At 41.6% G+C, this 25497-nt stretch overlaps 1 protein-coding gene across 3 annotated transcripts; it reads left to right on the forward strand.

Moving 5' to 3' along the window:
* The first annotated feature begins 49 nt into the window (after positions 1–49).
* Positions 50–25445, forward strand: msi1b (musashi RNA binding protein 1b). 3 transcript variants are annotated; one of them, XM_071482185.1, is made up of 18 exons: positions 50–309; positions 2734–2806; positions 4329–4475; positions 4887–5221; positions 5528–5568; positions 6089–6170; positions 6327–6411; positions 11962–12003; positions 14971–15063; positions 18186–18234; positions 18727–18809; positions 18897–19014; positions 20543–20623; positions 21680–21736; positions 22141–22203; positions 22625–22779; positions 23587–23632; positions 23720–25445. In XM_071482185.1, exons 4-17 carry the CDS (start codon positions 5163–5165, stop codon positions 23626–23628), a joined length of 1050 nt encoding a protein of 349 aa, XP_071338286.1. In that variant the 5' UTR covers positions 50–309; positions 2734–2806; positions 4329–4475; positions 4887–5162; the 3' UTR covers positions 23629–23632; positions 23720–25445. The 3 variants fall into 3 exon arrangements, with proteins under 3 accessions (XP_071338286.1, XP_071338287.1, XP_071338288.1); XM_071482186.1 differs by lacking the exons at positions 50–309; positions 2734–2806; positions 4329–4475 and having other exon boundaries at positions 5023–5221; positions 23725–23928; XM_071482187.1 differs by lacking the exons at positions 50–309; positions 2734–2806; positions 4329–4475; positions 21680–21736 and having other exon boundaries at positions 5023–5221.
* Positions 25446–25497: the final 52 nt, after the last annotated feature.

Below are 25497 nucleotides of genomic sequence, written 5' to 3' on the forward strand. Positions count from 1 at the left end.
TCATTTTCCTCTGTGTTGAATTTCCTCCCGATGTGTCCTGAGCTGTCTGGTTTTAGCTCTCCACCTGCTGTTTTGCTTTCAAAGGTCAATTTTTTCTTTTTTTTTTTTTTTTTTAACCTTCCTCCTCTTCACCCCCTCCTCCTTACATGCGCCCTGTGAACTTTGTCCCCACTCCCTCAGTCCCCAACAGTGACCAAAGTGCAATTTAAAAACAATAAATAAATGTGGCAAACAGAGCTGCAGAGGCAACCAGATCACCTCGCAGCTCAGACACAGAAGACAAAGAAAACATCACAGAAAAGTTGAGAGGTATGTTTATAGCTGCAGATATTTCTGACTTCACACTGAAACTGACTTTTGGGAAATACAAAAGCTCTCCTCACCCTTTTGTCTAAATTGTGGATTTTCCGAACTTGAATTTTGAAGCATGTAGTTAAAAATGTCAGTTTCAATCAGGCCAAGGTTTAACATAATAAAAGCACAAACCAACATTGTATTAACTGAACAGAAACATGGCTTCACCTGCCCAATGCGCCACTTGAGAGTGCTGTTGTGTCATCTATACATCAGAGCAGCCCAGTTTGGGAATATATCTCTGTACCAAAGTTAGTTAAGGTTGTGGACTAGTATGCACATGCAGTATTTTCTCTGTTGAGTAGTTCATCACTTAGTAAGAGAATAAAAGAGGAGTAAGAAATGAGCATTGTGAAATCTTTTTAAAATCAGTATCCTCTTTTAAATCACTTCTTTTTTTGCATATATGTGTATTTAAGCTTGTATGCAGGTTGGTCAAAAAACTCCAAATCCTGCAAAAGTACAGAAGTATTATCACAGAATGTACTTAAAGTATCAAAATTAAAACTATGACTGGTATATCATTACATATATTTTTCTTGTTAATACTGAAAATACTTGAAGCCAGTTTCAACTTCTTTGTTTGGTTAGGTACTTTAAACCGACACACAAATCTGTAAACCTTTTTTGGACCATCTAAGAGAGTTTTATCTTGTTTGGGCCTCAAACTGTTATAAAATGAAATTATGTGAAATGATAAAAATAAAAAATAAAAGTTTTAAGGGGAATTGTCTCTTTAGTGGAACAGTAAACGGCTCATAGACATCAAAAATGTGACACCAACTAGACACTGATCTGTTGTAAGGGTACACCAGCCAGAATGCTTGGGAACAACTGGTTTGATATTTAACAATGCGTTGTATTTTATAAGCTTATATGTTTAAATGTAAAATCTTGATCTAAAAAATAAATAGTAACTATAACTATCAAATAAATGTGGTGGAGTAAAAAGTGCAGTATTTCCCTCTGAAATCTCATGGAGTAGAACAGGACAGTACCTTATAATTGTCTAATATTTGAGTAAATGTAAGATGTATATATGATTTACTATTAACACTAATATATGTTATTATTTTACACACTCCATTTGCCCACCTGTTGATACATGAACTGTTTATCTCACTCCCTTATCTTTGTTACCACTCATCTCCACAAACACTCATCTTTCCTTTTCTTTTGATTTTAAGCTAAGGATATCAATGTGATCTTAATGTCACAGAAAAAAATTACATTTTGTGAAATTGGTGTTTTTTTTTTTTTTTTTTTTTTAACTCACTCACCTTAGGTTCATAATAAAACTCAGCTGCGGCCATATTTGAACTTTCCATTTCCCCCACATGTAGGCTTTAACTTAATATTTTTCTACTACACTATGTTCAGTACAATCAGATTTTTTGATTTCCAAATTCAAGATTGCTTTGTCTTTGTTTCACCCTCTTGTTTTTTTGTCAAAGAAAGTTGGCAGGAATGATAAGTTGGAAGCAGACAGGAAAGGAAAGAGGACAAACTGAATGGGAGAAAAACTTTAAGAGTTAATGTAGTCCTTTATCTTTTCCCTCTCTCTTTCAGTGTAAAACGCTCACTTTCTCTGCCTGGATCACCTTATCCCATTCTCAGGTTCAGCCTATCAGCACCTTTTTGTGTGGAGCTGGTGTTACCCCACCCCACCCTTGGGAAGATGGCATTATACTGTATTTGGAAGGGTAACAGAGCTCCCTCTATCTCCCTGAGACATGCCACTGACCTGTAATTAAGTCCCATTGTACTATTCAGAGGAAACTCCTCACCAAACCGGACAGAGGGCAGTGTGTGTGGATTTCCAACAGCTCAGATACCGCTGTGACTAATGCTCCACCACACAAGCTGGGTTTATCAAAAAGGACCACATGCAGCACACATTAGAGCTTGCATTTTCCCTCTACAGAGAACTCAAAGCTATGTTGATTGGTAATGACATACAATCCACACTGTCCATCTCTCATTAGTGAGCCATTGCTGGCCGCCTCTGTGCGTGTTCTCACCGCTAGCTCTCTCTCTGTCTCTGCCTCAGCCTGGTGCCCCCCCCCCCACTCCCTCCCTTCATCCACAGCCCCATCCCCAACCCCACCATTCAACCCCATTGATCATGCATGCAGAAATTTAACACACCCCTTAATTCCTGTCCAAATAGCGCCTGTCCCACTTCCAGAGCTTCATCTGCTCATCTGCAGAGGGTAGAGTAGGCCTGTGTGAGGGCAGGACACTGGCTGCAGCACTCAGTGAAAATAAACTGTGTTAGAGGACAATCACAAATCTAAATCTATGCCCAAACACTCTCAGCTTGTAATATAGAGGTGGTTCATAACCAGCACTACCTCTGCTTGCTCTTATGTATTTCAGTGTCAGCATGCACAAAGGTCTCCTAAACTCCAGACTTCATGCCACAAACTTTGCAAGAAACTCTGAGCCTCAGGTAGGACAGCATCCATTTTACACCCGTAAGTCAAAGCCGCCATTGTCTTTGTTTGAATTGCTCAGGCTATTGATTGGCCTTAACATTGGTTACCAGGTCACATGTTGAGTCAGTGTTGAGAAGATTAGTCGGAGCTGGCTTTAGTACTAATTAAATACTTAAACCCCAGCAATGAATGAGCGCACAGCACACCAACCCCCTGCTATACCGCATAGCGTGAGCCTGTTTGCATTATGGAAGTTGCATAAAAGATAGTCAGACACAGTGCGAGCAGTGATCTCTTGAGCTGCAAACGAGAACACTGATACACATCAGCTCTCCATAGACATGCACTTTAAATGATTTAACAAGAACCCAATGATGAAAAGGAAAAGTTAATGAAGTTAGTTAGTAGATTAGTCAAGCACCTCAGACACACTATTTTAGGTAGATTAAATTAGTAATGTGACCTTATATTAGTGGAAAATATAAAGGAAACACACATAATATTATGTAAACAGGCAACTGGAGGTGAGGATTGATAACTAATTTCCTAACTGACTGTTGGCCAATAGTTGTGAAACTAATTCACTCTGCGGTTTGACTATTGCACTGTAAGGACAACACATTTATAGAGCAGCCTACCACAAGGCCTGCTGTGATTAAAAGTTGTGGCTGCGTTATTTCCCACAAGATCAAAGTAATAGCACATGATATTCATTTCCTGACAAAGAAAATACAATTTGTATTTACGTGTGACGTGTCAGACTTTCACTGTAATGTTTCAATCCGTCACTGGCGTTTGAATTTTCTAAAGACCTCTCTAAAAGAGAGACCATTTCAATTATTGTAACAGTATAAATTTTAACACTCTATTTAATCAAGGATGGAAATTGCGTCAAGGTAGTCGAAACTATCCAGAATGTGACAGGAAGTTAAAAGATTTTACCTTCATAATAAAGGCTTCACGTCGGTCTAAGCAGAGATAAGGTTGAAAACTTCAAGCGATCACAATCAGTTTTGAATTGTTCCTACTTATGGTTTAGATTTTATGATGTCCTGTTCACTTTCACTTTTAGTATGGTTGTTTTCCAAATATGTTTAATTTCAATTCAGGCAGGTCAAGCTCTTTGTAAAATATGTTTTTGCTTTAACCTTTTGTAAAAGCTACTTTTTTGTCAATCATCATATTATAGTCAGAATATTTTGTTGATACAAAAAAACATCCTAATATATTTTATGAATAATATACTTAAAAGCGTTTTATGTAAATCTAAATTAAATGTATTGTTTTTTTACACTGAACGAATGGGAAAAACGTTTGACTTTTTTAAATATTTTTTTTTATGTTAAATGTCAGACAACAATGATTGACAAGGATTTTTAAACTTTTAATAAAGCATGATTGCTTTATTCTGACCTCTGTTTTTGTCATTTCCAAAAGACACACTATATACACCCTTCCCTTAAGGTTGGTCATACCTCTCACTTTGACTTGAAATAATATTTGTTGTGTTTCTTATTCTATGAATTCACTCCATAGGCCATCAGTGTACGACAGTTTGAAGGCATGCAGACTGCAGGACTCGCAGTTGGTCCAAGGAAAGACCTACAAGCCACAGTGCATTCAGAGCATAAACCATACAACAAGCAAAGCGTCACAGAGCTATTAAACTAGCAACGTACCGCAGTAAAACTGTAACTGATTTATATTTACTTACTAATGGACAGAGAGGGTGTGCATTGTTTGGATACTTTGTATTGTTTCACAGCTCATTTAAGATACATAACCAACAGTGAAATTTAAGGGACAGCTATGGCATGCAAATTACTTTCAGATACTCTGAAGTATTTTAGAATGAAAGAATGAAATTGCAAAATCACAGTCATATTGGTAATACAGCACTTGAAGTCCTTTTATTTAATATTTAAAACAGCGCAAACATTCAATGAATGATTAATAACATGTAGGTTATTAATATGATTTACAAATAACCTGACTTGACATGCTTATTAAAGTTAACTAGGGAGACTTAATGTCAACCAACATTTTTTACTTATCATGCACTTTGGACATTCATGCACATGGCCACTCCAACAGGCTTTTATTCTGAAAGGCGGCGACGGAAGCGGCGCGGTTGCTGACAGCTGTGTTGACGGCGGAGCGGCGTGCCTCGGCGGTGGGATGAGAGAGAGGCAGCAGCGGGACTGACTGAAGGAGGAGGTGGAGTCTGTCCCAGCCTGCATCTGGCCCGCTCCCCTCTCTGTCACCCCGGGCCAAACCCGCCCAGCTCCTCTCACTCACTCTCCGCCTGTTTTCCCGCACGGCTCGGCCCGGACACGCTCACGGCACTCACTCACACAGCGAGGACACGGAATGGAGACGGAAGGGAGCCAGAGCAGCCTGTCCACCACGGACTCCCCTCACGACCCCTGGTAACGAAAAACTTTTTTTTTTTTTAATTCCCTCTTTCGTACCTCTGCCTTTTCACCTCAGAAACAACCCTGGTATTCTGCGAGGGGACTCAGGTCCGCAGCCAGACCCGCACACCTCCACACTGAGAGCCTTCATGTAAAACCAGAGATGATACACTCTTAGACACACGTCTTTACCTCCACGATTACACTTTCAAAGCCTCAATCACAACTTTGTCTTTGCTGTGTAGCCATATAAATATCAAACCCACGGAATGCTCCTTTAATGAATATGTAAACATAGATATTTTCTGTTTTTTTCCACAGCAAAATGTTCATAGGTGGACTCAGCTGGCAAACAACACAAGGTAAATCTTTTTCCACCACTTGCCCTCATAAAATGCAACTATGTCTCTAAAATCCTGGCGTGGATTAGGTGAAACCAAGAAAACCTTATTTGAAAAGCTGCATTTCTTAAAATTTCTCTCACTTTGAATCAATTTATTTATTTTCTTTTTTTTTGAATTTCACATATGGAGCTTGCTCCAGAATGAATGCCTCCATTCAGAACTGCCATAGAGTAAATGTGTGATTCTTTAAATCCTATTAAAAAGTCTGAAATTAAATTATTTAGGATGCATTAAGATGAGAAATTTTGGTTGGAAATATTGTGCAAGTTTAATCCTTTTGGATCCTGATCATTTTGTGTTTGACATATTTAACTGAAAAATGTATGAACTTTGGTGAAGGAAATCTCAGCAGGGTGAAAGAGTTTGATCCTGTAGCCAAACTCCTTGCTAACTTTTTTATGCAAAAAGTCGTCCTCTGTTTTTAACCTCTTCATTCATCAGTGAACATGTCTTCTCTCCACCTTGTTTTGTTTCCCAGAGGGTCTGAAGGAGTACTTCTGCAAGTACGGCGAGGTGAAGGAGTGTATGGTGATGCGAGATCCGGTTACTAAGCGCTCGAGGTGAGGGAGCTGTGAGCCCGGCTTCTCTGCCGGAGCTGAAAGTTTATCTGACCTCCGTGATTCCTCACCGCTCATAACGTATCATTACATGTCAACATCAGTTTCTGTGTCATTAATACCCCCTCCCTCCTCCCTCCCCCCTCCTGATGTCTGCAGAGGGTTCGGATTCGTCACCTTTGTTGATCAGGCCGGCGTGGATAAAGTTTTGGCCCAAACCAGGCACGAGTTGGACTCCAAAACAGTGAGTTCTCTGTATTTACTTCCCACCACCAGCTAATCTCATTGCTTAGTGTTTGATTAGTGGATTTTCCAATAATCCGCTAGAGAGGTGTAACATTGCTACATTTTAGTATGTTTACTGAGGTCCCACCATGCCGATGTTTTCCTCACACCATGTGTGTGTCCGCTGCCACACCTCAGACGTGAGCATGTTACATGATAAAGTCAGTAGCCGACAGTGGAGACACATGGGAGACTGTGCTCTCTCTTTGCTTTGCAGCCAAACAGGCAAGAAAATGTCACCCAGTGTCAATTTCCATAGAAACAAGGGGAACCGGACGGGGTTGCATTCACTGCCAATCTTTGATTTGGTCTCTAGGAAGAGTGAACCAAAAGTTTCTTTCTGCTTTTTTTTCTGTCCCTAAGGGCCAGAATTGAAAAAAAAAAGTTTCTCAATGGAACAAGTGAATGCAACCTGAAACCATCAAGGTGTGAAAGCAGCAACAAACAAACTCCTCACAGCTTCCTGTTGAACAAATAAAATCGTGAAAGTAATGATGATAAAGTCACCGTGACACATTGAGGCCCTTTCACCTGTGTGAATTGTAACTTAAAATGTATTAATTGCCTGTGTTGCAGAGTGTGTGATTGTGTGTGTGTGTGTGTGTGTGTGTGTCTTTTTGTCAGTAATGAATGTGGGCCGGTCTGGGAACAATGTGGCCCGTTGGTCGCCATAGGGACCACTGCCCCCGCCTCTCTCCTCAGTGGGAGTGGTGATGGCTGCGGGTTAGTCACTGTATTGAAATGAGGGGAGGCTATTTCTTCTTTTTCCTTTTGTGCTCTGAGCGATGCACCTTCTCCAATCTTTGGAGCATAAGTGTAGGTGCTGAAGAGGGAAATAAAGAAGAAGAAAAAAAAACTAAAAAAACAGGTTATTTGCTGTAGAAAATTATGAGGAAATGAGATTTTTTCTTTTATGAGAACAAGAATTAGGGTGGTAGTTGTTTGATAGAGAAGTCAAACTGAATTCAGTTTTTGTGTTTTTTTTTTTTTGGTTTCCCTGGTGCCCTACTGCTATAATGTCACTTGCAGGCATGACAGCTATGACAAGTAGCACTATCATGGTTGGACGCCACTAACTCGCCATGGGGTTTGTTTCCATAGTGACCCCCCCCCTTTCCACAGTTGAAGAATGGCTCTGTCACAAAAGAAAAAAGAAGGAAGATAACAATGCACATCATTTACAATCATTTGGTGGATACCAGAAATCAAGACAGCATAAACAGTCACAGTGACAGAGAGTGGAGGACATGAGACTGACACTTTATCCTCACATTGCCTCCTCTGATGACAAACTTGTTGGGTTTGTTCTTGGCAAACTCCAGAGATGATGTTTCTCTCATTTTAATTTGAGTTTTTCCCTCTCAACTTGTGTGTCCTTTAACTCCGCGCAGCCTCGTGGGCCGTGGCAGGGCCCCTTGTGGCTGGCAGTTGGGTGTGTCGGTGGCGTTTGGTGGGGGCTGTGGCAGCCTCAGAGACTGTGTGTTTGGCGTGGAGAGGCTCAGTGATCAGCCACAGGGGTTGGATGGTGAGTAGAGTAGGCCTTTTAGACTGCTCACCCTGCCCCCCTCTCCCTCTCTCTCTCATGCAGACAGGTTATCCTGTTAGAGAGGGGAGAGAAAAGTTCTCCAGTGGCAACAGAAAGAATGTGCCATGCTGTGACCGACTGAACCGCTCCGGCACTGGAATTAACAGAGCTTTGCACAGCCGAGAGGCTAAAGAGCAAATACAGTGCTGCAGAGGAATTTATTGGTACTTATTGTGTTGAAGGACAGATGCAGCCCGGTTTTGACCAGTATAGGAAGGCAGGTTTTAGTGGGATTTATGTAACTGCTGCTCTGTTAGTTGCCCCTCTGGGTGCCCTCCCAGTTTCCTGCTATCTGTAAAGTTAGTGACGGCTGATGCAAACTGCACCTTTGTGGGACAAAGTTTCCATTCAACAGCAGCTCTTAAGGCACACAGTTGAGAGTTTTTCCAATAAAGTCAGAGTTGCATTAGGCATGTTTGTGGCCACCGTTAACCATTGCCATGCTGACCTGGGAAGAAAGACGAGGAGGTGGGGGCCAAGGCAGGATAACCCCATCTGTGATTAGTATGGCTCTTCTAACTAATAGGATTGGTGTCAACAAGCTTGAGTTGTTCCTCAGAGCTGTTGAGTGCTGCCCAATGGGCATGTTGCGTTAAGTGTGTTCCCAGCTCAGGCTGTGACAGGCAGCGCGCTCAGCCAACTGTTGCATAGCTTGGACGTAGCTGGTCAAAGTGGATTGCCCTGATTTCATAAACCTCTCTTGGAATTACCTTCAGCTTCTTCCCCTTTACCTCACTGTGAGCGCAGAGACGCTAGGCCTCTCTTTAAACAATGCCTCTGACACCTTAAAGTGACTCCATATAGGAGAAAGTGCTGTTTCCAGACATGGCGTATTATGACGTATAAAAAGACTGTGGGATAATAATTTGTGACTGATACAATTTTTCCACTAAAATGTTGAATTACCTCAAGATTTCTTATTGAAAAACTGACTATGTGGATATGCATTTTTTTTGTTTAAAAGCTTAACTGCTGGACACAAAACGTGTCTTCTTCTTGTTAAAGTAAAAAGAAGCTTGTTCCCAGTGTATGTGACCAGGAGGTCCAACATCACATATGCATATAAGTTCCATACTGGACCACGATTGGCTGTAGAACAAGTTGTGATGTCACAGATCTTGATTGTACGTCTTCCTAAACTCGGTTTTTATCAGATTTTAAGTAAACACAAAGAAGCATTTTCCCTCCAGCTTTTTCGTGTCAAACTCTGCACAATGAAGGAAGACACAAGCTGAACACATTTTGAAGTGGAGGGTGTTGGTGGTGGCTTTAAACACATCTTTGCTGTGATCAACTTTTTTTTTTTTTTTTCCATGAAACAAACCGATTTCATTAATACAGCATCTTTATCTGTTTAATGTCCACAATTTCCTCCCTGCGAATGTGCTGTGTGCTGCCATGTGTTTGATTTTGTTTGTTTGTGTGTGTGTCTGTTTGTTTTTGAATGTGCACAGGAGTGTTGGACATCAGGAGGGTTGGTGACCGGAGGTGACTATCAGAGTAGTCTAGCCACCATAGAAACTAAACAGTAGACTCTGCATCTGATCCTCCAGTCTTAGCCTATAGTCTTCTCACTCTGCTCTCTAGATCAAAAGAAAAAAAAAAAAAAAAAGTAAAGAGAAGTAAACTTGCGGTGATGTCAACTCTTATTAGAAACAACACTGTTACCCTGACTCTGGTAAACGCATGTGGTTTACCATAGAGGCTCTAGCTCTCTACTGTAGTTCAACTCTACCCTCTCATGGTTACGGACTAATCTTAGCGCTGTACTGTCTCACCATCTGTTAGTGTAACAGCAGTACAGTGTGGAGTAGTCTAGTTGTTCTCTAGCTCTATTAGACCAGTATAGACTAATATAGAGGTCTCAAATTTCAATTTTACAGTCTGTCTATGATTGCACTCTCATGGCATGGTGTGGTTCTCTCTCCAATCTTAACCCTGGTGACATTCAGGGGGCTCAGCCACATTATGTTGTATTTTTTTTGTAGCTGTAGTGCTAAGATTAATATTAAAAGAGTTACACTGCTAAAGAAAAGTGAAGCTTGTCCTTTTTCCTGGGTGTAAATGTAAGGAGCTGCAGGGCAGAGGACGATCCGGATCAGCTGAAAGCGTACAGGAGGATGAATGTTTCCTGTTATGTTGTTGTCATCATCACTTCCGTCCAAAGCTGAGGAAGGCAAAAACAAACAAACACAAACAAACAAAATTGGGTGGATCTGCTGTCAGTGTGGTGTGATTGACAGCTCCCTCTCCTCCGTCCCATCCTCCTCTCCCTCCTTGTCCCTCTCTCTCACTCTTTGTCTGACACACTTGTCCTCCCTCTCCGGGCTCTCTCCTCGCCGAGGTGAGGTGTGTTTGTGATTGTAGTGCCTGTGTGAGATTCCAGGAGATCACATGTCACATGTTAGTGACGAGAGAGGCAGGGGTTCACTGGATATTCCCAGGCATTCCACCTGAGCACGACTGCGTGCACACTCACTCACAATTACATGTATAAGTACGTCAAAATGACGTGTGTATGCCATTCACATATGCCGGAATATAACCACAAGCAAACGTACATAAAAAAAATACATTAAAAAACTGTGGGATGATAACACCCTGCATTCATGTTGCACACAGGTTCACAAACGCACACACTGACAATAACATGACTCAAGAATGTGGAGCAGGAGCTCATCTTAATTCACCATTTTTTAAACATGCTCTCTCTTTGCTTTTATCCTAATTGGTGCTATAATTATTAGCTGTTTAATGGATTATTAAAGTAAATCAACAAACATTGAGTAATGGATTAATTGGCTATTGTTATTTATCAGGCAACACTGCCAAACATTCAGTGTTCTCAGCTTCTCAAATATGAGAATATGTGGTTTTATATCACCATAAACTGAATACCTCACTGCTGGTCAAATAAAAGAAGCACTGAGACGGCGTTTGGAGCGGCATAATCTTTTATAGCATCACGATAAATGATAATGAAAATGATGCAGTATTTGTAATATGAATTTGGAGTGTAATTTAGAAAAAGAAAAAAATCTGTAGAGGAAAAAATTCTATTCAGTGATAATTACAGCTGGATGTGATTTGACATTTTTTAGGATTTTGGTATTGATACTAAAATGGTCTTTTTTTCAGAATATATTACTTTGAGAAATATAATGTTTCACTATAAAGCCTTTTTCAAAGGTAAAATTTTGGCTCAACAGAAGCAGCTGCACAAAAAGCAATTACTTAAAATAAAATGCTTCATGCAAATTTTAAAAGAATATTGAAATTAAAGAATCAGATGATCGGGAATCTGATCAAACATTTGATGGCAACTAAGAAAAATAAGGTTTGATACCCAGCCCAATGACCACCAGGTAGAGCAGACTTCATCTACCACTACATCACTGTTGGCACAGGTTCACACACACACACACACACACACACACACACACACACACACACACACACACACACACACACACACACACACACACACACACACACATCAGCATACAGCAGCAGTATGTTCAGACCAGGATGTAGTCAGATCCCGGTCTTCTGTCTAAAGCAGGTGATAATGAGAAAATATCACCATCTTTTGATCTGAAAGTGTATCGATTTGAGAACATACATTACACCTGATGTCAACTTCATCTAGATTTTCCTTCACAACTATAAATGGTGTCATTCAGCAGTGTCCGGGCAAAAACAGGTGTCTTTGACGCTTTGATTTAGGATGGGAGGATGCATTGTGCCAGGCCAAGAGGAGTATAACATGGATATATTACACCTTCATTGATGAGTCATTAAGGAATGGAAGACGAAGGTGTGATGTCAGAGTACACCAAGGAAAGCCGACAGGTGGCTGGTTTATTTGTATCATGACACAACACTAATAACCAGTCCTCTCCCTTTCTGTACTCTCTCCTGCAGATCGATCCAAAGGTTGCATTCCCTCGCAGAGCTCAGCCCAAGGTGAGTGGATCTGTCTCCTCCTGTTAAGTTGTGTGCGCATTGTTTGCAGCAGGTTAGTGTGAGTTGAGTGTTTCAGTCTCTTATCTGGGCTAATGCCCCGTAATCTGATGAACATGAGCAGCGCTGACATCACTGAGCTGTTACGTGATTGTGTGTTAACAAAAACTTTCTCAACCTCAGAAACACAGCATTGTCAAACCCACCTAAACGTCTGTATTGTATTTCAAGTGTGCTCTGTCCAGATTTAAGGGAACTTGTCTTTTCCATTCAGAACAACACAGTGGGAAACTGAAAGAAGAGCTTTCTGAGTCAAGCAGTGCAAATAAATACTTGTAGTGAGTACAAGAACCATGTGTAGACTTATAGCATTTGCTGAAGTACAATGGATTTGCAAAAATAGCTGCATCATAGGATTTTGCATTGGCTCTGGTTGTTTCCCAGCAACTGCAATGTCTGAGAAAAGGCATTCATATGGAAAAAAAGACATAAGGAACTATACGTAAAAATAATAACATGAATGACTAGCGTTGCTCCAATACTAGTATCAGAAAGGCCTCAGATACAGATAATAAAATACTGTATTGGGTGTTGGTGAGTATGTGAGTCTATGCATGGATCTGAAACTAGATAATTTATTAATAAACTTGATTGTTTCACACCTAGAAATCAATTCTTCTTTGGTGCTCTAAAACAGTAGCCTACACAGGAAGTTGCACTGTTCAGCCACTTGCAACTGTTTTAGAGCAGTGAAGAAGAACTGGTCTTTGGTATATAGCGTAACATTAAGCAAAATGTCAGCAATTTGGCAATATGTCACACTGGAAAGTCCCAGCAGTAAAAAGGCAACATGTCCAGTAAGCAAGGCTTTAATTTCGAGGTGTGGCACTAGTCTTAGGACAGCTATTGCAGGAACTGTAGTTTATTCCTGGATTTATCATTTCATGATTGACAGTCAAATTAGATAATAAAGATGCTATGGCATTCATGCATCTGTTTATGTTTTACAAAGGGTGTAACTTGAGCCAGGCCATACAACAATTACAGCAATCACATCACATCCATACAGACTTAGTAGTACACAGCTGTTCAAATAATTTTTTTATGCAATTGCATCAGATCGGTATCAGCTGATGCACAAGTTCAGGGATTGGAATCGGTATCAGGACATCTCTATAAGGGGCAACCCGATGGCCAATTGTTTAGGGCACGTACCATATGGACATAATGAGCTCTGAGCAGCAGGTCCGCAGTTCGATACCCAGCTGGCCGCACCCTTAACTGCATGTCTCTCCCCGACTCTCTCTCCCCTATATCCTGTCCTCCCTGGCAAATAAAGGCATAAAAATGCCCCAGAAAAATTATTTAAAAAAAAGATCATCTCTATAAATCACTGAAATTGCGTGATTTTTTAAAATGTGATGGTCATGAACATCATCATCCCATAATGCAACACACAACAGATATTGTTTAGCTGGATAAAAGAACACAAAAGACAAAGAACCCTGTGAGAAAAAATGTCTACATTGTTTAAATGGTTGTGATCCAAAATCACAGTTTGACTTATGTTGATACACAGCTTGTTTTATATCATGTTAGTACAAAACAGCAATGTATTGTATGCTAAAAATATTATACTGTCCACATTAGTAAATCAGTTCTGTTTAGTGTGTTGTAATGTAACTTTGACAGGCCTCCAGCATGATGGGGTTAAATCTGGCTGACAACCTGTTTCCCTGTATTTGTTTCCTCACTCAAATAACAGTGGTCTCTGCTGACTGAAGTCAGAGACACTTACAGCCAGCACAGACTGAAAACTGTGCCGTTACAGGCTGCTTGTTGTCCACTTTGTGTGACCAATCAAGCTAATTTTTTTTCACCTCGTCACAAACAGCAAACATGAAACAAAGTGGAAGAAACCAGGATAATTACAGGTGTCAGGTGCTGGCTGCAGCCAGTGTTGGCTTTGTGTCCAGGAAGTAGTGTAATTTATTCAAAGATTTTGTGTGTTCCTGGTCAAAAAACACAGAAGGAGAAGGAGCAGATAGAGTTAATATTAAGAACACATGAGAGGTGCCTTGGGCTTCATGGCTTGAGCCAAACTGTGCTTAACAATGGCTCCTGTGAACCCAACTTATGAAGCAAAATCATATTAAAAAATATCATCTTGATTATGTGGCGTCTTTGTTTAACATAGTTATACCTCTTTTCATTATAGGGCATGTTATTCTCTCCTAGATAGTAACTGTGTTTTGTTTGACTGTTCAAAACAATACATTATTCATTGTATTTAAAAATATACAATTGAGAGCAGGAATACATTCAGACAGCTTTATGACTTTTCCGTTGCACCTCTTGAACTGACCACCTCATCTTCACTAATGTTCAGACGTGTGTGTGTAATTGTTTTCCCTCCTGTTAATGATAAGACAAAGATGAACACAGCCAGTCTTTTTATTGTCCTGTTACATGAAAGTAAAGTTTTCTCTTATATCTCACAGAGCTGCACCAATTGGTCGATTAGATCATCAATAGAAAATGTAGCACCAAGGTCATGATTATGTGGACTGATGGTCACCTTTAGTCTAAGGCATTGAGATGAGCTTTCTTCACTGTTGATGATGTTTTATTGACCAAACCATCAATTGATTAATGGAGAAAATATCCAATAATGAAAATAATCGTTAGTTGCAGCCCGAATGTCTCGTCTAAATTTGCTTTTAAAGAGAGATAATGATTATTGCACTCAAGTGACACTAATAGTACAATAGTTTTATTTCAAAGTGCTGAAGTATTAAAGTGTTTGTAGAAGTGTTTGTAATTACTGCAACCTTTACACCACCTTTCTGGACAAATATGCACCTTTTAAATCAAAACTGATACCGAATAGATGAAAGCTGTACTTGAAGATAACAGAGAGAACAGTCAGTGTAAGAAATTGGTTCATCGGTGCTTTTCCTTTTCTTACAGTTGGTGACTCGTACCAAGAAGATCTTTGTGGGAGGCCTGTCAGTGAACACAACTATCGAGGATGTCAAGCAGTACTTTGACCAGTTTGGGAAGGTGAGAGAGTGTAAAAGCTGTTGTGGTGTCAGATTGTGGTCAAAATGTCAGGACAAATGGTTTCACATAGGTTTGTCCTGCTTGGGTCAGTGCAATAACAAATCAGCAGCTTAGACACACATAGTGCTGCACCCCACCAGCTCTGAAGAGTCTGATTCACCTCAAATTCCCAGAGAAAAAACTTCACTTGGAGTCGAGCGACTGCCTGGAAGTGAAGGAGTTACTGCGGGGAGGTGGAGGAGGAGGAAGGCGAGAAGGGATGGAGAGAAAAGGGTTGAAGAGGGTAGGAAGGGAAAAATAACGAGGCTGAGAGGCTCAGAGAGCAGCAGGCGAAGTTAGGGGGGACTAGAAGAGGGAGCGGAGAGAGAGGAGGAGGAGGGAGGAGGGGGGGGAGAAAAGTTTTGTAGTGAGTGTGTGGTGATGGTGAGGAAGGAGGAGGGATTATCAGAATCTGAATTAATCTGATGTAACAGCTGCTCCTACCCACAGCCCCCTCCTGGCCCGTTACCGTGGCGACCTGGCTTGCCCATTGTCCCCAAGTAATTCTGTGGGTAAGGGGGTTTTGTTCTGAAGGAGGAGGGATGAGGTGGTGTTCGGGGGTGTTAGCATGAGTGTGAGTGTTGGGTGGGGGTTAACTCAAGAAGTTAGTAACAATAAATACAAGTCGACTAATGCTCAAAAACCTGTAAACTTACCCCTGAACTTTTACATCATCTCCTTAATCTGTTTGTGTTTTTAAAAAGTATAAATCTACATAAAGTTTTGCCCAAGTTTCTTATTTTGTGAGGTCTCTGAAAGGCACGGGGCAGAGAATAGATGATGGGCTGACAAAGGCACCGACAAGGGAGGGAGGGCCTGATTGAGAGGGGTTTGCAGAGGCGTAAGAGAGGGAACTGGGGCAAAGATGGGGTACGTGTGTTTTTTATGTGTGTGTGTGTGTTTGGGGGGGGGGTTACGAGGGCCATTATGCTGCTGTATAAAGCTAGACAAATATTTTGTTAGTTTACTCAGAAGTTATCTGCATACTGGAAGTTTTTGGGCTGTTCACCCTCCTCGATGTGCATGAAGAAATCAGTGACATGTGTGATTTAAGTGCCATGTGACTTTCGTTTCATCTTGTGCAAAACAAATTAGACAAAACAAAAAAGAAAAAAAAATCATCAAAACTTTTTCAACAAATTTCAGACGGACGCTCTACGGCACAAGTCCGTCAAACTTTTCAAAGTCAAACATGGGAAGACTTTTTGTTTTAGCTGTTGGGTTTCCGATTGCACGGCACTTTATTTTCAGTGCCAAAGGTTTGGCCTCGAGTTTCTCTGTGTTCCCTCCTCAATCATAACGTCTAGATGAATTTTTGCCGAGAGAGATATCGAGGGATGGACGGTGAAATGTAGGCTCCAGCCATCCATGGAAGTTCCTGATTAGACTGCCTCACTGGACCTTTTGTGTCCCGTCCTGGTGAGGACAAAGGAGCGCGGAGAGGGATGGGCAGGGGATAACAGGGAAGATGAGAGGTGGAAAAAAAGGATAAGAGGGAATATTGTCCGGCAGTGCGCCATTAAAATGCCCAGCGTTTGAAATATCGAGCAATGATGTGCAATTAACTCAGTTTGCGGCGTTTAAACAGGAACTGTGGGCGTTGTTGTGATGTTTTGATAAATTCCAGTTTCAGCTCGTGTTGGGGTATAAGTTTCTATGCGTTTGCCTTGTTAAAATTGTTTTTGTGGCTCAAATTTAGATCATAGCTCTGTAGCATGAAATACGTGTTTTGACCTAAGTCTTTGTACAAGTTATCATCTCAAATTTTGGCAAACTGTGGACGAAAAAGTGTGAGTGAAATGGTGAAAATGAAGACCGCTTTTGCAGAGATGAAGAAGTCGCAGGGGGTGAGCAAATGTCAGGCTGGAAGGAAGCAGTGACTTGAGAGGCATCAGAGTAACAGGTCCTCTTTCAAACTGACACTCCTCACTCACCTTTGACCTTTCTGTAGGCAAACTGCCCTTGGGGGTCCACACACACACACGCACACACTCACACACTGTGTGCTAGTGTGTGTGACTATGACAAATTATTCAGTGGACCATATCCAGTAAACTTATTATAGACTGGGAGCACAGATTTATTTACCAAATGTTTATTGGGACCTCTGTGTGGAGACTGGAGTATAAACTTGTCAGCTCGTGGCGAGAGAAGGGAGGGCAGAGGGAGAGAGAAAGAGTGGGTCAACTTTGACATAAGAAACTCTGGGTGTTTGTGTGTGTGTGTGTGTGTGTGTGTGTGTGTGTGTTTGTGTGTAGAATAGACACCTGTGTCTTTGCTCTATAAAGGGAGCCTGGGCTGGAGGGAGAGGTCAAAGGGAGAAGAGGAGGAGGAATTATGGCTGACTGTGCCAACAAACAAAGCCTCCAGGCCTCTTTGTTCTCCGTCTCCCTCTCCCTTTGTCTCTTCTTTCTCCTCCCTTTCCACTTTGACCCAATCCTTTTTTTTCTTTCTCTCTCTTACAGGACTCTCTGTGCTCTCTTTCACCATATCTCCACCTGTCGCTATTCCTCTTGCTATCAGCTCTCCCCTCTCATCGAGTCTCCACCTGCCCACAGGATTCACCTTCCTGCCTGTGGCTGGCTAATTTCTTTGTGTGTGTGTGTGTGTGTGTGTGTGTGTGTCAGTGTTTCACTCTTTGTCTCACTGGCACTCTCCCACTATTCATAAAGCATTTTTGATGTTGGCTCGAGCTCTTTTATAAGGACTTTTTGTACAGTTGCCATGGGAATGTCAAACTTTGGAGGGGTGAAAGGGGGCGGATTATGTGATCTCTGTGAGAGGGATTGTGTCCGGAGCAGTTTAGCAGCAAACGCAACTTCCAACTCTCCATGCCACCCATTATGTGTGTTTGCCACGTACAGTATTTCTTCATGTTTTCCTGTATTTGCTCCCCCGGTCTCCTCTTTGTAACCTGTCGCTTGCCTCCAGTCTCCTCCCTCCCTCTCTCCCTCTTCCCCCTCCTCTCTGTCCATCTGTTGCTGAGCCTCCCTGCAGAACTTGAGAAGGGCTGAGGTCAGGCAATATGCCGCGTGGCAAGAGAACGCCACTTTAAAATGCTGTGTTGTATGTCTCCCCCCCAGGTCGACGATGCCATGCTCATGTTCGACAAGACCACCAACAGACACAGAGGTGAGACAGACTGATTCTCTCTGTCCGTTCATTCCCGACATCTCTATCTTTCCTGTCCTTCTCTTCCTAAGTTTACTACTCTTCCTCAGTCCTTCCCGGGTGGCTATTGATCCCCACCCCCCACCCCCCCACAGGCCTCCTTCCTGTGGGCTGAGCTGGAGGAGACGAACGGGGCTAGTCTAATTAGCCAGTCCGTTAATCGGGATCAGGATAAAGCCTCCTTAAGCACCTCCTCCCCACCCTAGGACTGATCGATTATGACAGCCTACCAGCTTTGCCCGGGCCTTCTGGCCAGGAAGGGAGGGAAGAAAGGATGAGTGCAGAATAGCAGCATTGAAAAGTGGGGGGAGGGGGGGCAAATGTGTTAAGCGGCTATTACAGTGCTGATTACTGGAGACTATTAGCTGTGCTGCTGCACAGACAGGCCTACTGTCCAAATCCACTATACTGTGTGAAATTCTGGTATTTACAAAATTGCTTTGTCCACACCAGGGTTTGGCTTTGTGACGTTTGAGAACGAGGATGTGGTGGAGAAAGTCTGCGAGATCCACTTCCACGAGATCAACAACAAAATGGTGAGCGACTGTGTGCGTGACGACACTCTCATGTTAACATTTCACTCAGAAACCAGCAGTACTGAGATCTAATTTGTCTGGAAACAGGTGGAGTGTAAGAAAGCTCAGCCCAAGGAGGTGATGTCCCCCACAGGCTCGGCCAGGGGGCGCTCTCGGGTGATGCCCTATGGGATGGACGCCTTCATGCTGGGCATTGGTATGCTGGGTAAGTTAATATTGATCAGGACAGGAAGGATGTGGATGTACACCTGAGCCTGACAATAACTACTCCTGCATCAAGGCCCCAGCTGCCTCAAAGGTCACATGGTGCATCACGGGAGGAGGGCTGACCACTGAACTGGGCTGCTCGTGTCAGCTCGTAGCCTTGATTATCCAGACTTCAGACTTTAGAAATGACCAAAAAAGTGGCGAATTAAAAAAATTACTGATTTGTTGAATGACATTTCCAAACTGCTAATTAAGTTTATGCATTTTAACTTTATATTATATATACTTATGATTGTTTAATGCCTGTTTCATAACGTTCACATTGTATAAAAGTTTTAACTTTACATAAACTTTGAGACTCAGAGGTGACAGATTAAAAAAATAGTGATCAAAATAGGCGAGACTTCCAAAAGTTGCTGGATTCTACATTTCCCATAATGCAACCCTTGAAAACTCATATCTCCAGTTTTTAAGTTTCTTGATCTCATCTTACAATCGTTTCCACCTCAAGCTGAGTCGTCCCCCTCATGACCAGTAAAATGAACCTCATGTGTAAAATTTGTGGAATGGCCCTTTAACAGTTTGAATATTATTACTACATTATTACTCTGGTGGGGCCAAATCATTAACAGACTTTTATCCTGTTCACAGTAGTCAGGACCTTTTTGTGGAACAGAAGCTAACACCAATGCCACCACCTACTGTTCAGTCTGAGAACTGCAGCTGTTCTTTCAGTGTTTCATTAGACAGTGTAAATAAGGGTGTGAGCCACCACACATTTAAAAAATGTAAATAATTTTAATAAATCAGTCGTGGCATCTTGTGGGGACAGATAACATTATTTTTGTCTGTCTGAGGTCAGTTCTCCAGGTGGCAGGTTGTGTTACAAAGAAAATCTCTGTGTAATGTGGTGAGAGTGAAACTGAAGACAAAGACAGTAAGCTGCTCAGGCCTGTCCTGGTGAAGAGATCCAGACCACAGGTGTAGAATATCACCCACCTGCATTTCACATGCTGTGCCGAGCTTCACTCTTAGGGGGCAGCAGACACACAAACTCACACACACATACATACATACATACATAAAAAAACACACCTCTTACTCTGTTTGTGCGCATTTCCTCTTATTATTATTATTATTATTTTTTTTAAGTTTCATTTCACAATCAACATTTTACGTAGTGTCAGTATTACTGCAAATAGATTCTATTTTTTTAAGACTTAGTCCTAACTGCAGCGGCCGGCCTTTGAGTCCAACCTGAGGCCCTTTGCTGCATATCATCCTCTCTCTGTCCCTAAATTTCCTGTATATCTCTCACTGTTGCTTCCAAAAAAAAAACCAAGTAAAAGTCGAAAAAATAATCTATAATGTACATTTCCATTGCAATACCATGCTGGTATTCTCTCTCTGTTTGCACTGTCTCTTAACTCTGCATAGATGTTTGTCTCACACACTACAAGAACACCATATGCGCTATTCGTTTTTTTGGTGCGCTCCAGATGTTGACAGTGATTTTGTTTCCGCAGGTTATCCAGGCTTTCAGACAGCAACCTACACCAGCCGGAGCTACGCTGGCATCACTCCTGGATACACCTACCAGTTCCCTGGTAATCACAGCACATTTTCTGCTCCTGATACACTCTGAGTTGTTTCTGTCAGGTTAGCCAAGAAGTAAACGCACAGCCATGTTTAGTTAGCAAGTGCAAGTGTTCACCGTTGCAGATGCATGGTGCTCAGTGAGACAGCAAAGGAAACTTCCCAAGAGTTTGGCTCTGTGATGACCTTTAATGCAATTAAAGCACAGATGCTACAATCATCTCCCTACACACTTAAACATACACTGCATTTAGTTACTGAAAGGAATGAACATCATGCAGAAGTCTACTACGTCTCTGCTGGGGACACAAAGTTTGGTGTTAAAATAACATATTATTGTTTCCATAGGAAGTAATGTTGTTCATGTTCATTCACTAAGCAGCAGTTAAATATGCGGTTGAATGGAGCAGAGTCCTGTAACAAATGATTTATCAGGTTGAAAATAAGGATGAGTGCATCTTATGCAAATACACAGTCAGTAGCTGGTGTAGTTTTATATTGAACTGACAGTACAGACACACTGTCACAAATACAAACATGTTTCCATAGAAGCACATGAAACACTGCAAGTGTAAATGGCTGCTTGTAAATATCAGAGAGTGGAATTTGCATATGCTTAGCTTGCATTCAAGTGTGAGTGCTTGTGTATGTCTGTATGTGCGTGCGTGTGCGTGTGTGCAGCATGTGTGTGTGCAGCGTGGCCGTGTATTTCACTGGAATGTGTGAAGTTGATCTGGGAGTTAACTCTGAAATAAATGTCCAACAAAAACAAGTGTAATAAATTCAAAGTGCTCTTTTGAATTGTAGTTATTAGTTTGTATGACACTTGCTATATTTATTTCTTTTTCATAATAATTACTGTGTATCATTTTTAACACCACTTTTTTGGCTTTAAAACATCCTTCCATCCTTTATTTTCTGTTTGCATTCCTTAAACCCTGTGTGTGTGTACTTGCTCACCTGACAGGTGTTTCCCTGCCTGTATATATATGCGTGTGTGTGTGTGTGTTCTCCTCGCCAGCAGTGGTGGTGTGTGTCTCAACAGCACTCTGATGTTTCTGTTTTAGAGTTCCACTTAGAGAGGACTCCCCTTCTGACTTCACCCCACCCCCCTGAGCTCACAGGTCAGTCAGTCCCTCCTCTGGACTTTACAAGCAGCATCTCATCAGTCTGCTACACTCCACATTAGCACCAACACCTGATCACTCTTTGGTTTGCATGTTTGTGTTTGTCAGTCCTCCTCGGTCTCTGACTGAAGGCAGGATTGCTGACAGTAAAGAGGAGGGTTTTGTTGTTTGCTTTAAAGTCTTCCTCCACTGACCTCATGAAGCCTCCTGTCTCAGTTTGATAAAATGATGCACAGGAGGAATAACAGGCAGGTTTTACTCCTGTTTCCGTGTGCATCAGTACAGGACTTGGTTTTCTGAGGTCCCTGGAGTGAGGCTTAGAATTCTGTGTTTTTAGTTGGCTGTTATGTTCTTGCACTTAAAAGGTGTTCAACCTGGATTTGCTTTTGCTTCCCTTTTAGCCATTCCTCTCACAGCGTATGGACCAATGGCAGCGGCGGCGGCGGCAGCAGCAGTAGTCAGAGGTATGAAAATGAGAAAATACCTTTTTGTTTTTCTTATCAGGGCCATAGTGAGCCCCAAATCCAAATTTGATGGGACTTTTTCATACATATGAACATCTGAAATGAAGGTTACTCATTTCACAACACACAAAAATTAGAAAGTTTTATTTCTAATTTAGATAAAGCTTTTCGCCCAGGGGCCTTTCAGTCAAAGACAGATTAGACAAATGACTCTAAATTGTTCTGGGTAAGAAAACGTATGAATGCCGGATAACATTTGCTGACTTTCCTTCATCTCTACCTCATGATGTAATGAAAAAATACTGTGTGATTTAAAATGCAGCTGAAACAATCTGAATCCAAGTGGCAAGCCTTTGAGGCTGCAGATAGAGGAGATATTACAACAGTAAAAATATAAGGTTGTTCTTATTTTTACTTTTAGGCTCTACCCCGTCTCGCTCAGCTGGATTTTTAGGTACGAGCAGCCCGGGGCCGATGGCAGACCTGTATGGAACAGCCAGTCAGGAGTCAGCTGTCAGCAGTTACCTCAGCGCTGCGAGCCCCGCCCCGAGCACTGGATTCAGCCATAGTTTGGGGGTGAGATATCGCCATTGTATTGGAGTAATTTTTGTCCTTTGTCCTTAACATAACCAAAGCCACTGGTCATGTGTCTGCTACCAACCCAGTGAAACTACAGGTGTATGTACCTCTAAATTCCTTGTAAATTTCGAGCTCATTTAAATTTCAATTTCTCATATCTGTCCATTGAATGTCAGGCTTCAGCCAGCAGCCAGTTAGCTTAGCTCAGCACAAAGCACATAGCACTAGGAGCAGGGGGTAGCAGCTAGCCATGCTCTGTCCAAACTGAAACAAAATCAGCTGTCTCCAGATTTTGGGCCAGCTAAGTTAATTAGCTGCTGCTGGTAGCTTCTTGTTGAACGGACAGAAACATTAACTTGGCCCATAAAGCACATAAGTGTATTTCACAGAACTATTGCTTTAAAGCTCCTGGCATTGATACTGATGTTGCTGTGATCTACTGTGCTGTAAATAAAACGCCGCCACCCTTTACATGAAAAATCTGTTTTCCTCTACCACCAAAGCCAAGAATATATTTTGGATATTTTTATTATTTTCTTAAAATTTTTGACTTGTTCAAAATTTACATTACAACTGGTGGATGGAGACTCATATCCATACAGCCTAAAATCGCTTCAGTTTGTAATCATGCGTTGTTGCTGAAAGTGCTAGATGGATTATTACAGTGTGTCTCAGCTGTGTGCCGTCATGACTCAGGACGTGTGGTTTTCATTCCAAAAACCGCTAACCCAGAAGAGACGAAAGCAATGTCTGCATTTTGCTACTAAAGAAGTGAACTCCAATCCTGTATTCTTGCTCCCGCAGGGCCCTCTGATCGCCACTGCCTTCACTAACGGATATCACTGAGAGTGTGAGTCAGTCCTCTTGCCTGTCATCATCTTAACATATGAAATAATTTCAACCGCCCCGTGAGTAATCCACATGGTTTTTGTGTCAGTGCAGAGCTGTAGACTGAGAGCTGGAAGGAGTTGAAGCTGCTTTGGAGCTGATCTGGCCTGTCTCTGTCCAGTCCACCTCTCCGGCTGGGGCAACTGGACCTTCAACACCCCCCTCCCCCTCCCTCAAACCTGGTGTCCCCAGCCGACCCTACTGACGCCTCACTAAACTCCACCGGAAAAAGTTCATAAAAGGGGCGGAGATGTTTATCACTACATGTAATAGCAACACATGAAGATGCTGAAATTTTAGTGTTTTTTTTTTTCTTCTGTTGTTATGTTACACCTTGCTGTTGTTTTTTTTTTTTTGTGATGTCTGCATTGTTTCTTTATCTGTTTGGGCTGTGTTTTATTGGGTTATTTGAGTCTCTCTGAGATAAAAGGAGTTAAATCTCCAGGTGAAGCCTGTTTGAAGGTCAAGAGCTGTAATTTGTGCTGGAAAACTGTATATTTGTCTAGTTGTCTATACTAGTTCATACTGAATTTAACAAAACATTTGTGATTAATAATATTTCATGAGAATGTGTCACAGAGTGTATATCTTGGTAGGTTTTTAACAAAGACTTGTTATACTAATAATGGTCAGACGACAAAGGTCATTAGTCACAGTTGCATAATATGCCTACATGAGCTGTACAATTCTGTAAAATATTGTAAATATGACTGGACTTTGGAGGGCTTTGGGGGGGGGGGTAATTTTTTGTCTGAGAGGTGGGAGGCTTTGGAGAAATGTGTTGGAAAGCTTGACTGTTACGTATCATAGCTTCACATGGAGGTCAAGAACATTTCAGTTTGTCAGTCAATATAAGACCAGCCGTATACTGTATTTCTCTCCAGGCGTTCATGAATGAGTCTGTTGGTGAATTCAGGAGCTGCCTCGGAGCCGAGACACTTTCAGCTTTGAGTCCAGCAGGAGGGTCTGGCTGAGTCTGGAACAACACTTTACTGTGGGGCATGTATGGGTTTGAAAACGCTCCTCTAACAGGAGAGGGGAAAAAAACATGCTGTTTTCTTACTTTGTCATATTGTTGTTTTAACTGTGATTTTCAATATGTGATGATTGTCTGTGAAGGAAAATGAAGGACTAGTGTGCAGGAGCAGTCGTACACAGTTAACAGTTATGTTCATGACTGGTTCACTCTGGGGGTTGTTGATGTTTGTGTGAGCATGTCATATGGTTTTATACACATTGGTTTCCAATGTGCCATGTGCTGGGTGTTTTTTTTTTTGAGGGGGGGGGGGGGGGGGTGGTACCTCAGTTGCAAATGTGAAATTTTAATCTGACTTTTTTATTATTGCATTAACATCTGTGTCAAAGTGTGGGTGATTAAACCTTTTAGAAAGGTGGCTTTTCCCAATCCATCACTGCGAATCCATCAGAGGTCACAGATTGTAGCAATGTGACAACTATTTTTAGACCAAAACAATTATGTTCAGAGCTACTAGTATGTTGCACTGGCCGATCACAATAAATGTGTTTTCCTTCAAATGTTAGATTAAGAACAAAGCACTCTCGATCTACAGGATACCAGGTTTTACATTTTGATACACTCACTCTCACTGCTGCGGGCTACCACGGTAGTTCATACTTTGATGCTGTTTTCACTGAAAAATAACAATCTTGTCAACACTGTAACATTTTCTGATTTTCTTTTTCCTGTCATGTTTATTCCTTTGAAAAAAAAAAAACTTTTTAAAATTCCTAATAAATTATTTTAAAACATTCCACTTTTGTGTCCTGTTTGACCTTTTTTTGCACATGATGAGCCACGTTTCTTTT

This window comes from Trachinotus anak, unplaced genomic scaffold, assembly GCF_046630095.1.
Source record: "Trachinotus anak isolate AG129_WGS33_773 ecotype Australia unplaced genomic scaffold, CSIRO_AGI_Tana_v1 ptg000008l, whole genome shotgun sequence".
NCBI classification, from domain to species: domain Eukaryota; kingdom Metazoa; phylum Chordata; class Actinopteri; order Carangiformes; family Carangidae; genus Trachinotus; species Trachinotus anak.